Source organism: Lynx canadensis, chromosome B4 (assembly GCF_007474595.2).
Source record: "Lynx canadensis isolate LIC74 chromosome B4, mLynCan4.pri.v2, whole genome shotgun sequence".
Lineage (NCBI taxonomy): Eukaryota > Metazoa > Chordata > Mammalia > Carnivora > Felidae > Lynx > Lynx canadensis.
The window spans coordinates 80,219,331-80,232,724 of NC_044309.1; the positions used below are offsets into that span (position 1 = coordinate 80,219,331).

Genomic DNA, 13,394 nt, shown 5'->3' on the forward strand with positions numbered 1-13,394 from the left:
AACAAGTTTCTAGATGATGCTGATATGGCTACATTTTAAGAATCACTGTATTAAAGTATTGTGAAAGATATGAAGAAGTATTAGATACAATTCCTGTCATTAAGGGGCTTATGATGTGGTTGGGGGAGATAAGTCATATACTTAAAAATATAGTGAAGAATATGGTGTTCTGTATAGTATTTGACACTGGAAGGGATAATGTGGAGGATTTGGGATTTAATCTGGGCCCTAAAAGATGGATAGGGGGGCGCCTGGGTGGCGCAGTCGGTTAAGCGTCTGACTTCAGCCAGGTCACGATCTCGCGGTCCGTGAGTTCGAGCCCCGCGTCGGGCTCTGGGCTGATGGCTCAGAGCCTGGAGCCTGTTTCCGATTCTGTGTCTCCCTCTCTCTCTGCCCCTCCCCCGTTCATGCTCTGTCTCTCTCTGTCCCAGAAATAAATAAACGTTGAAAAAAATAAAATAAAATAAAAGATGGATAGGCCTAAGGTTCAGCTGAGAATAACATAGGTGTTCCTTTTTTTTTTAAATTTGTTTTAAACATTTATTTATTTTTGAGAGACAGAGAGAGACAGAGCATGAGCAGGGGAGAGGCAGAGAGAGAGGGAGACACAGAATCTGAAGCAGGCTCCAGGCTCCAAGCTATCAGCACAGAGCCTGATATGGGGCTCGAACTCACAAACCATGAGATCATGACCTGTGCTGAAGTTGGACACTTAACCGACTGAGCCACCCAGGCGCCCCTAACATAGGTGTTCTTGATGGGGATATATAAAAGAGAAAAAGCATAAAGGTGGATGGGAGTGGGGTAGTCGATACTTGTTTGTCTGGTGCAGAGCTTTTTATAGGACTCTAGTGAAGGGGTAAGGCCAAAAAGGTTGGTGCTAGACTGTGAGGAGCCTTGAAAGCCTGTCCCTCTCCCCTGCCTCCACCAACTTCACAGTCTTACCAAAAATGCTACACAGCTAGAAAGAGGAAGTGTCTCCTGCTGAGTGTGCAAGAGGAAGCACAAGAAGATTCTGAAGGCCTGTGAGCTGTAATGACTGCTTTCCCCCATGAGCCAATTGTAGAGGCTACAGGAAGACCAGCGCACCAACCAGGCTGGGTCCCTCCGCCCAGGGGGTGTCACCACCCAAGCTGAAAGTGTTTGGGGAGATTCGGCATTGCTGTCCAGATACTCCTCTCTTTCGGTGGCCATCATGTCTTTGACCTCTGCCTACCAGCATAAATTAGCCGAGAAGCTCACTATTCTGAATGATCGAGGTCGGGGGGTTCTCATCCGAATGTATAACATCAAGAAGGTAAGCATGAACAACTGGGCCAGTACTAATTATTCCAGCAACAGTAGGGCAGGGGACCCCGTGGCTGGCAGTTCCAGGGGCTAGACTCCTCTTCTTTCCCACTGGCCTTCAGTCACTCAGATTACATAGGCCAGCCAGTGTAGGAAGGCAGAACGGGAGGCTCTTTTTAAGGGCTTTCCCCTTCTCGATATGATTCTCGCCCCAATGAGAGTGTCTGCTTTCTGCTGGGCATATGGAGGTAGGAAATAATTTTGTTCTGAGTCACTTGAATAAGGTCTGGGATCTAGAATTCTGGGTCTCATTGTTTATTGTTGATCTCCCATACTCTGAAGACATCCAAAGTTGGGTCTCTGGCAAAAGCTTTTCCATGGAAGTACTTACCTCAAAGGAAAAAAATAGATATTTCAATAAAATATGGGTAGGTGCCTTCTGAGATATTTAGAGTCTGAGAGTTCATGCTCTGGTTGTGTGTGTATGCTTAGGATAGGATCTGTTGAGTTGAGGGAGGCTGGTGACAAGAGTGAGACTAGGAGGGGCTGTTGGGTGGGGGGTGGGTGGGGGGCAAGGAGCTGGGCCTAGGGAAGTAAAGAGATAAAGACAGGGGCGGGAGTGGGGAGTTTCTGGAAGAGAAAATAGGGAGAGGGAACTTTTATGCATTTTGTAATAAAACAAATCACCAGGAACATGGTTTGTCTGACCCCATGACTCCTACAAATGCCCTCTGGGTGAGATACTTAGATATGGACATAATTGTGACACACTTGCCCACGAAGTCTAATTCAGGAGCAGCTGCTTTTCTCACTCCTTCCGGCTTCAGCTGAGGGGTGGGGAGAGAGCTTCCTCTTTGCGCTGGGGCCCCAGCAGACGCTGAATTCGCTGAATTCTTCTCCGTGAGACAAGATACCCAGTTTGTTCAGCTCTACTGATAGTTGGCTTCATGTCTTGGAGCTTGTTCCTCATCCACTTAACAGTAGACTTTCATAATGCTTTCATAATGAATTCTCAGATTCCCTTTCCATGAGACTGTGTGAGAATGAATGCTGCAGGGAGGGGTATGTTTGGAGGGACAGGAGAAAGGGTTGAAACAGAGTGTGCTTTATTTGTGCAGACTTGCTCAGACCCCAAATCCAAGCCACCTTTTTTACTGGAAAAGTCCATGGAACCTTCTCTCAAGTATATCAACAAGAAATTTCCCAACATTGATGTCCGAAGCAGCACGGTGAGAACATGATCCCTCTCCTCTCTTTTCTCTGAAATAATTCTGTGCTTGGATGGCTTGAACTCTCCTCTTTTAACTGCCTTTCTTTGAACTTGGCAGGGGATAAAGTAGCCTCCTTTTAGTTTTCCTGGACTCAACCACAGGGCTTCAGGCTCTTGTAATCTTGAGAGTTCTGAGATAAGATGGGATTCTCTCAGGGTAAGCTAGAGCAAAGCATTGCCCCTTTCTCCGTTGCAAGATTCATGAGAACACTTTGTTCTTATAGAGGAAGACAGCTTGATCAACCCAGCAAGGTACATTTATTTTACCGTTGTTCCTGTTTCCCCCTCTGTTTCCTTGCTGATTATCTGAGAATCAGGCATCTCGTGGACTGTTCCTTAGTTCTCCTCCATTAAATATTAGCCCAAGATTTCTTACCATTATACGTATAGCATCTTCTCATTCTGCTTCTTTTGACTTTAATATAAACGGCAAGCCTCTTTGACTGAAAGAGACCTTGAAGTTTCCTCTCATTTAGCACTCTGTATCTAGTCAAGATTATACGCATCATCTTACCTAGAGACTCTCCTCTGTTTAAGACCTTCAGAGCATTGGAGATTTTCCAACTTTGCCTGTCAGTGTATTTCAAGTCTTTTCAAGAATGTTTTAGGCATGACTCCTATTCTTCTTGGATTACCTTGAACAATTGTGTTATTTGTGTTTTAAAATTTTTGCTTTGTGTTTCCCTCAGCAACATTTAGGACCAGTACATCGAGAAAAATCTGAGATAATTAGATTTCTCATCAACTACTACCAGTCATTTGTGGATGTCATGGAATTTCGGGTGAGCTCTCTCTAGCCTAGGACCCCAGTATAGGCATTATCCTTCTGAGGCTATTCCTTCTTTAGTAGATGTTCATTTATGTTTCTTAACATTGTTTCTTGAAAAAGTAAGGGATTGGGGCTCCTGGGTGGCTCAGTCGGTTGGACGACCGACTTCGGCTCAGGTCATGATCTCACAGTCCGTGAGTTCGAGCCCCGCATCGGGCTCTGTGCTGACAGCTCAGAGCCTGGAGCCTGTTTTGGATTCTGTGTCTCCCTCTCTCTCTGACCCTCTCCCATTCGTGCTCTGTCTCTCTCTGTCTCAAAAATAAATAAACGTAAAAAAAAAAAAAAAAGTAAGGGATATGTGCTGATGTGAAAGGATATCTTGGTTAAAGAAAAACAAGTTATAGTGTATGATATAATTACATTTCATTTATGGGGCACCTGGGTGGCTCTGTTGGTTAAACGTCTGATTCAGCTCAGGTCATGGTCTCATGGTTTGTGAGTTCAAGCCCTGCATTGGGCTCTGTGCTTACGGCTCAGAGACTGGAGCCTGCTTCGGACTCTGTGTCTCCCCCTCTCTCTGCCCCTCCCTGCTTGTGCTGTCTCTCTCTCTCTCGAAAGTAAATAAACATTTAAAAAATAAATAAATAAAAGGATACATAGGCTTGTATATATATATATAGTGTTAGTATGTACTTGGGCAGATTTGGAACATTATATATTTAACTGTTAGGAATAAATACCTTTGGGAGTAGACTATGATTAGCTTTAATTTATTACAGTGTATATATTTAAGCATTATTAAGTATTCAAGTATTTTAAGTACCATTCCCCAATATTTTATTACAAATCTGAAAAATTTCAAGAATATTACAATGAATATGATTCTATTCTTCTCTTAGATTTCCTAATTGTTAGTATTTTACCATGTTTGCTAATCTTTATTGTTTTCCTGAACCATTTGAGTTAGTTGCAGATGTCGTGCCATTTCCCTTCCTAAATACTTTAGCATACATCTAAGAACAAGAATATTTTCTTATATAACCCTAATATAATTATCGCCCTCAGGAAATGTAACATTACTGCAATATTATTAGTTTTAACATACAGTCCGTGTTCACATTCTACTAGTTGTCTCACGTATAACACATTGGATTTAGCTGTCATGTCTCTGTAGTCTTTTTTTTTTTTTAATTTTTTTTTTTAACGTTTTATTTATTTTTGAGACAGGGAGAGACAGAGCATGAACAGGGGAGGGTCAGAGAGAGGGAGACACAGAATCGGAAACAGGCTCCAGGCTCTGAGCTGTCAGCACAGAGCCCGACGTGGGGCTCGAACTCACGAACCGCGAGATCATGACCTGAGCCGAAGTCGGACGCTTAACCGACTGAGCCACCCAGGCGCCCCTGTAGTCTTTAGAATAGTTCCCAACCGTTTTTTTTTTTTTTCCTTATGTCTTTGATAACACTGACTTTTTGGAGTCCAGACTAGTTATTTTTCAGAATATCCCTCAATTTGGATTTGTCTGATTTGTTAACTCTCTGATTGTAGTTTTGGTAGCAATACTACGTAGATGATATTTTCTTTGTGTTTTAAATAATGAGCGGGTACTATTTTTGTAAATGTAAACAAACTGTAAAAATTATTTGGTATGATGTTTTTGAAGGGCAAATTGATGATGTGTTTCAAAAGTCTTAAAAACACATATTTTTTTAAAAAAAAGTTTGTTTTGAGAGAGAGAGAGAGAGAGAGAGAAAATGAGCCGGGGAGGCATAGAGAGAGGGAGAGGCAGAATCCCAAGCAGGCCCTGCTCTGTCAGGACAGAGCCTGACTTGCCGCTCAAACTCACCAACCATGAGATCATTGACCTGAGCCGAGACGAGTCCGTCTCTTAAGGGACTAAGCCCCCAGGCATCCCTAAAACACATACTTTTTAATGTAGTGATTTTATTTCTAGACGTTTTTCTTTTTTTCAACGTTTATTTATTTTTGGGACAGAGAGAGACAGAGCATGAACGGGGGAGGGGCAGAGAGAGAGGGAGACACAGAATCGGAAACAGGCTCCAGGCTCTGAGCCATCAGCCCAGAGCCCGACGAGGGGCTCGAACTCACGGACCGCGAGATCGTGACCTGGCTGAAGTCGGACGCTTAACCGACTGCGCCACCCAGGCGCCCCTCTAGACGTTTTTCTTAAGGAAACAATCAGAAGTACAGAGATATGTAAGAGTATGTACTCTGTTAAAAAAAAAATAATGTACTCTTTTGCCTTACTTAAGATAGTGACAAATTGATAATTGACGTATCCGATATATAGAGGTTCGGTTAAAAGTTCAGAGTATATGTATAAATGAATATTATGCAGCTGTGAAAGATGATAATATTTATGATAATCAGCATGGAAAAATGTTTTTCATATATTCTTTAATGTCAAAGCAAATTATAATACAGTAAGATATAAGATGTCTCTAATATGTATATTTATATGGGGAAACACGCATATAAAGAAAATTTGAACTTCTGATTGGTGGGATTTTGAGTGATTTTAAAAATGAATTAAAATTATGCTTGTTTGTATTTTATAATTTTTCTGCAATGAGCATGTGTTATTTACGTATTCAAGAAATAACACAGATTTTAGCCATCTGAGCAATCCAAGTTTGTGATGGTACCATAGGATTTCTTCAGATGAAACAAGAGTATGGAACCCTGCTTTGGGTGCCCCCAATCTACCCGAGGGGGCTAATCCAGGCCTTTCATCACACAATGAAGTGGGGACATGGAAAACTGTAAAGTCTGAAGGAGGGTCAGGTCAGAAGTTATTAATCTTGGAATTGAGGGTAGTGTTTAGGAAAAAGGTAGGCAGGCACTGGTGGAGTGGTGGAAAGAATGCTGGATGCATATAAACTAGGAAACCTTTGGGTCCAAAGGGGATTTTAGGACACCTTCTGGTTGCTGCATTGGTAAAGTTCTGAGCCCAGGGTGTATGGTATCGCTCATTTAGGGTAAGAGGAATAATAGAGACACTGAGATATTGTGCATTGTAAAGTAGGTAGGCTCTGAATCAGACAGACCTGGTTTCAAATCTCAGCTTTACCATTTGCCAGATGTATAAATTTAGACAGGACACTCTTTGGATTCCAGTTTCTTTATCTATAAAATGGGGAAATAAGATCTATGTGGGGTATTTGTGAGAATTAAATGAGATGATGCAGGGAAAACATCTAGCTCAGTATTTAGCATATAGTAAGGCCAACAAATGCTAATTCCATTCTCTTTTGATTCTTAACTTTAGAAGATAAGACTTATGTAGTGACATTGTGTGAGTGGCCGATAGTAAATCTCATCTATAATCTTTGGGAATTGGGTTTCAGGAAGGTGTGGTAGAAAGGCCCTCCTAGCAAATGAGGCAACATAGGGGTAGACAGAGATTTAGAAGTCATGTAGTATACAGGGAAAATCATGAGCTCTGTGTTCTAATTCTGATACTATCCCTTACTAGTTTGTGATCGTGGGCATGTATCTTAACTGCTCTTAGCCTTGGTTTCCCCATGTATTAATTTATTTTTAAATTTTGTGTGTTTATTTATTTATTTATTCATTTATTTGAGAGAGAGAGGGAAGGAGGGAGAGAGAGGGAGAGTGTGCATGCATGGAGGAGAGGGGGAGAGAGAGAGAGAGAGAGAGAGAGAGAGAGAGAGAGAGAGAGAGAGAGAATCTTAAGCAGGCTCCACGCTCTGCACAGAGCCGAACATGGGGCTTGATGATCCCACAACCCTGGGATCACGACCTGAACTGAAATCAAGAGTTAGATGCTCAACTGGCTGAGCCACCCAGGCGCCCCAATCCCCCATGTGTTAATTTAGATTAGGTCTTTTGGGGAAGATAACGTGGAAACATTTTTTCCTGTTTTAATAAGTTTGACACATATATGCACCTATGTAAAAACCACCACAGTGAGAGTATAGAAAATTTCCATCACTCCAAATGTTTCCTGAGCTTTTTTTTTTTCCCAGTTCAATCCCTATCTCCTCAACTCCTGGCCCCAGGCAACCACTGATCTGCTTTCTAGATTAGAATTTTCTTTTCTTCTCTTTTCCACAGGTTCATATAATTAGAATTTATACAGCATGCATTCTTTTGTATCTGGCTTCTTTCACTCAGTATAATGTTTTTGAGCTGTCTCTCTGTTGTTTCATGTAACTGTGATTCATTTCCTATTTTTGTGGAGTACTGATCCATTGTATGGATACAATTTATCTATTTACCTGTTGATGGCCATTGGGTTGTGTCCATTACGCATATTGGTGGCCATTATGCCCACGATGCTATAAACATTTGAGTACAAGTCATTGTGGCAACATATTTTTCATTTCACTTGGGAAAATAATTTAGAAATTGAATTGTTAAATCAAATGGTATGTGTATGTTTAATTTTGTAAGAAACTGCCAAACTTTTTTTCCAAAGTCGTTGTTCCCTTTTCTCCTCCCATCAGTCATATATTAGTGTTCAGTTGCTCCACATTCTCATCAGCACTTACTATTAATTGACTTAAGTTTTAGCCTTTTCATGGGTATACAGTGTTGTTTTAATTTGCATTTCTCTGATGACCAATACCGTTGAACATCTTTTCATTTGCTTATCGGCCATGTGTGTATTTGTTATTATCAAGTATCTGCTCAAGTCCTTGGCAACACATTTTTAAAGTAAAAATATATATATTCTTTGATCTAGCAGTTCCATCTTGTAGAAATGAAAGTGCCAATATGTTAGGAATAGGGAACAAAGGAGAGGCCAGGGACTGGGAACAAAGAAAATTTCCATCAGTGGGAAAAAAGGCTGAATGAATTGACCATACCATGGGCTATTATGTGGCCATTAAAAAGAAGTACATTAGTGTTCTACCAGATGACTTGGAGGACTTTAAGCAGGTACGGTTGGATGAGAAAAACAAAATGGCAAGAAGAATATAACATTATCTCAATTTTATAACACAAATGATGATGAAAAAAACCTCTCTCTCTAGTTTTCTCCTCCCCCCCCCATCTGAATAAGACTATATAAATAGGGAGAAAATTAAGAAAGGCCATACTGGGTTGTTAAACTGGTTTACCTGGGAGTTGGGGCAGGATGGAGGGTGGTGCCGATGTGGGGGGAGGGAAGTGTCCACAATAAAACTGCATATTTATTTAGGTAAAATTATGTATGAAAAGAAAACGAATCCCTATCACACTGGAATGAGGGTTAAATGAAGGATATGCAAATTACCTAGTAAGTACTTAGCACATAGTAAGTGGTCAGTAAATAGAAACATAGAAGGTTGGGTCATAGTCTCATTTGTTAATGACTAATTTCTGAAAACAGGAGATGGATTACAAGAAAAACTTTTGGGATTTATCAATAAAAAATGGGTCTAATTTCCGGTATCTTATTATTTTTTTTTAATTTTTTTTTTTAACGTTTATTTATTTTTGAGACAGAGAGAGACAGAGCATGAGCCAGGGGAAGGGCAGAGAGAAAGGGAGACACAGAATCTGAAACAGGCTCCAGGCTCTGAGCTGTCAGCACAGAGCCCGACGCGGGGCTTGAACTCACAGACCTCGAGATCATGACCTGAGCTGAAGTCGGCCGCTCAACCGACTGAGCCACCCAGGCGCCCCGTAATTTCCGGTATCTTAGAAACAGCCTATCAGATGATCTGCATTTTGTAACCTTTTTTTGTGTGTGTGTGGAGGAAGGGGGCACTGGGATGATAAAATTAGGGAGAGTATGTGTAATATAGTAGTGACTTGTGTCTGTGGAAACTTGGGCATTTGGTAGGGTAAGCTTAATAGGGGCCCACTGATGGCTTCCTGAAGAGAAACTCCCTCTATTCAGCTTCCCTTATGTAACTCAGTGGCTCTCTAGGACCTCTAAGGGAGAGAACCTTCCCTTCAAATTCTAGTAGTACATGTCACCTTCTCTTTATTCTTTATTCATTCTCATTTCCAATTCTACCCCCAGGATCATGTATATGAGCTTCTCAACACCATTGATGCCTGCCAGTGCCATTTTGATATTGTAAGATTCTTCGTCATTCTCTTCTACCCTAGAAAAGGTCTTGGTTGGAACAGTGTGGGTTGGGAAGGGACTGGAAGAATGGCTATTCCTTCAGGATGATAATATATTACAATATGTTTATAATATAATATACTGTATTATTCACTCCATGACTATAGTTCTTTTGTATAAAGTGCTGAAGTTAAAGGATATTTACATGTGAAGCAGATCAGCAGTATGATTTATTTAATATAACAATGACACCAAAATGTTCTTATTCCACCTCTTCTAACCTCCAGATGTTACCAAATTTCCTGGCCTTTTTGTATCTTGAGCTCATTTTTAACCCCTGACTGCGGTTCCTATTTTCTCCTTCTGAATTTTCCATCCTACCAGTTCCTCCTTTTAAACAGACCCTTTCGGAGTCTATTTAGTACTGTCTGGAATGGTGGGTGAAATAGGGATTAACTGGCCTTGCTGTTCTTGGGTTCCTATGTATTTTCCTTGCAGAATCTCAACTTTGACTTCACCCGGAGCTACCTGGACTTGATTGTGACTTACACCTCAGTTATTTTACTTCTGTCACGGATTGAAGACCGACGGGTACTCATTGGCATGTACAACTGTGCCCATGAGATGCTGCATGGGCATAGGTGAGTTAAAGGGATTTAGGAGATGAAGAATCTCATACATGGTGGTATGAGGTACAAGGTGGACACAAAGGAAATAGAATCCATATTTTCTCATTTGAGGACTTACAATCTACATGATGATCCAGGCCAAAAAAAAATTTTTATTTTTTTTTAATGTTTATTTATTCTTGAGACAGAGACAGAGCATGAATAGGGGAGGGGCAGAGAGAGAGGGAGACACAGAATCTGAAACAGGCTCCAGGCTCTGAGCTGTCAGCACAGAGCCCGATGCGGGGCTTGAACCCACGAACTGTGAGATCATGACCTGAGCTGAAGTCAGACGCTTAACTGACTGAGCCACCCAGGCGTCCCCCCAAAAAATTTTTTTTAAATCCTTATAATGGCATATATCAACAAGTGCACAACTCTTTTACATATCGTTAACTCTTGAGTATCTTCTAGTGGATTATCCAATTTGCATTGTCTCTGATCATTTTTTAATCCTGGGCTGGCTTCCACTGTGCTTTTCAGGTTATTGTGAAAGGAAGATAAAGTTTTCTTTTTTTAGTATTGGTAGGAATAATATTAGCAAGGTAAAGCCATTAGAGGTAAGTAATGTATGATAGTACATTTGAAGCCAAATATAAATGGATTTTGGATCATCTGAAATTCTGTGCCCCTCCATTAGTGCAAATAAAAGTATTTAAGGGCTGAAAAAATGAAGACGAGAAGAATCAGAGTAGGCTGTGACACATTGTTCTATGTATGATGTGTATTCCCATGTGTCTCCATGAATACCTAGGCACGTGCCTTACCCATTAGCTTTGAATTTACTTGTATCTTTTTGGGTTGTATACAGATTTGGACCTAGGCATGTTACTCGAATTGCAACTAATTAACGTGAATTTATAGAGTACCTATCATGTGTTCAGTACTATTTTGGGTACTTACATGGCAGAAACTTTCACGGACCTGCCCCAAACTATGTAGTTCTATCTAATAGCTTGATACACTTGGGTCTGGAATGGGTTATCTATATATGTAACTCACAGTTTAGTTTCTATATCTTTGAAGGTGGAGGGGGATGCCAGCCTATGCACACAGCTTTATCCTATCTGCAAACATGAGAGTTTACATCATGGTCAAGGGAGACCTGTAACTCTTCTTTCCTATGCTTTTTCCAGTGACCCCAGTTTTGCTCGTCTGGGGCAGATGGTGTTAGAGTATGATCACCCTCTGAAGAAGTTGACAGAGGAGTTTGGGCCTCACACAAAGGCAAGTTTCCTGAGAGAGTGGAGAATTCCTCTGGTGGAAGTATATCGTCCTCGTCATTGACATTAAGGATTCATTTGTTTATTCCCACAGGCTGTGAGTGAAGCTCTCCTCTCTTTGCACTTCCTCTTCGTCCGGAGGACCCAGGGGGCTGAGCAGTGGCGCAGTGCCCAGCTTCTGAGTCTCATCAGCAGCCCCCCAGCCATGATTAACCCTGCCAATTCAGACACAGTACGTTCCCTTCTCTGGTCAGTGATGACATTCTCTTTGCCAAGGCCATCTCTGTAGAGAGTGCTTCTTTCAAGAAATATCATCCCTAAGAGTGCTTTAGCCCTCTTCTAGGATATGCATCTAAGTTGATAACCTCTTATAGCTAAAAAATCATGTTTGGATTCGAGCTTTTGTTTGGACCAGGATTAGCGTGTGGCTGCCCATAGGAAGAATTTAATGAATAATCATAGAATGAATGGACAGATGAAAGTGAGTCATTAGACACCTATTCAGCCCAGCAGGAAATTAAACATAGGCATCAGTTAATGAACAAATATTTTTATTCAATTAATATGGGCCCAACATCCGTGCTTCAAGAACTTAAACTCTTGGAGGGAATATATGCCACATAGTCATAAAAATACAAGAGATGGTACAAGATGAATGAGAAACTCCAAATGAGTGATTTGTGCTTGAAGTGGCAAAAGAATCCAAAGGAGGAAGCGATCATGAGAACATTTTGAGTATTGCTTTTCTAAGCTGTTGAAGAGATATTATATTACGTGTTTCGTTGTCCCAACTTCCAGCCCAAGCTTCATTTCCTTTTCTCAAGTGTATTCATTTTTGCTCATTTCACTTCCACTGCCTCACCTCCATGATTGGCAGGTTCCCCAGCTACTGGTTTATCAAAGTGTCCTGAGTCAGTCTGGTAAAATAAAAGTTGGTTTTGATACTTAAATTCTAGTTTGACTGCCCTGGTCTTGACTGCCTTAGTCTTTAGGGGAAGACCAGGTTCAATAACTGCTTGACCATCTCTGCCTCTCTTCTCACAGATGGCCTGTGAGTACCTATCTGTGGAAGTGATGGAACGCTGGATTATCAGTAAGTTTTATGGGATCAGGTGGGAGTAGATGTCGCAGCGTGTTACGTGGATAGAAAATTCTAAAAGTCTTCATCTGCACTATTTTATCCACCTGCAGTTGGGTTTCTTCTTTGTAATGGGTGCCTCAACTCCAACAACCAGTGCCAGAAGCTGTGGAAGCTGTGTCTGCAGGGCTCCCTGTACATCACCCTAATCCGGGAGGATGTGCTACAGGTGCACAAGGTCACCGAGGACTTATTTAGCAGTTGGAAAGGGTGAGACGTGAGAGCCAACTAATCTTATTTTGAGATTTTTAGGGTTTTGGGGAAGAGGGAAGACAGAAGTGAAGGGAAGAAAACATTCTCAGGAGGGAAGATCGGTTATTTACATTAGATGACATTGAGAAGTCAAAGAAAATGAGGACTGGAAAATGTTTATTGGATGTGGCTATAAAGGTGGTCTTAGTGCCCTTCCTGTGCACAACTTCAGTTGAGTGGTAAGGTTGAAAACCGGGTTGTGGGTTTAGAAGCAAATGGGGGATAAGGAATTTAATAAGTAATTCTTTTAAGAAGTTTGACTGTGAAGGGAAGAATCGAGAGAGAACTATAAAGAGAAGGAGGCGTTGGATTGAGGAAGGGGTCACATATCTTTATTACTTTTTTATTATTGCACACTAATATCCAGAAATGTAAAAAATAGAAAGTGGACGTTGACTACAATCTCATCTCCCGGAATAGTTTGGCGTATGTCCTCCAGATGCTTGTGTGTCTGTAACATGTAAAGGTGTGAATGTGTTTTCAGCCTTACATAAGCAATTTTTAAAGAGCAATGGACCCACCGCTACATTATGTTCTGCAGTTTGCTTTTCTTCACTTACTATATTTCGGATATTTTTCATGTCCGTCTATAGTGACTTAATCTTATTCTTTTTAACAGTTGCATAGTATTCTATTATGTGGTTGTAACATAAGTTATTTACCCAATCCCCTGTGATGGACATTTGAACCATTTCCACTTTCCTTTCTTTGTTTTTTAACTGAAGCATAGTTGAGAGTGTT

The 13,394-nt window shown here is 41.0% G+C and overlaps 1 protein-coding gene across 1 annotated transcript in view; it reads left to right on the forward strand.

Annotated features, from left to right (window-relative positions):
* The first annotated feature begins 1,143 nt into the window (after window positions 1-1,143).
* Window positions 1,144-13,394, forward strand: part of NCKAP1L (NCK associated protein 1 like) — a 40,203-nt gene continuing 27,952 nt past the window's right edge. The window contains exons 1-9 of the mRNA XM_030322821.1: window positions 1,144-1,297; window positions 2,406-2,516; window positions 3,247-3,339; window positions 9,325-9,381; window positions 9,871-10,013; window positions 11,177-11,267; window positions 11,358-11,495; window positions 12,308-12,356; window positions 12,455-12,611. Of these exons, the coding sequence (XP_030178681.1) occupies window positions 1,196-1,297; window positions 2,406-2,516; window positions 3,247-3,339; window positions 9,325-9,381; window positions 9,871-10,013; window positions 11,177-11,267; window positions 11,358-11,495; window positions 12,308-12,356; window positions 12,455-12,611 (941 nt within the window). The 5' untranslated portion in view covers window positions 1,144-1,195. The remainder of the gene's footprint in view (window positions 1,298-2,405; window positions 2,517-3,246; window positions 3,340-9,324; window positions 9,382-9,870; window positions 10,014-11,176; window positions 11,268-11,357; window positions 11,496-12,307; window positions 12,357-12,454; window positions 12,612-13,394) is intronic.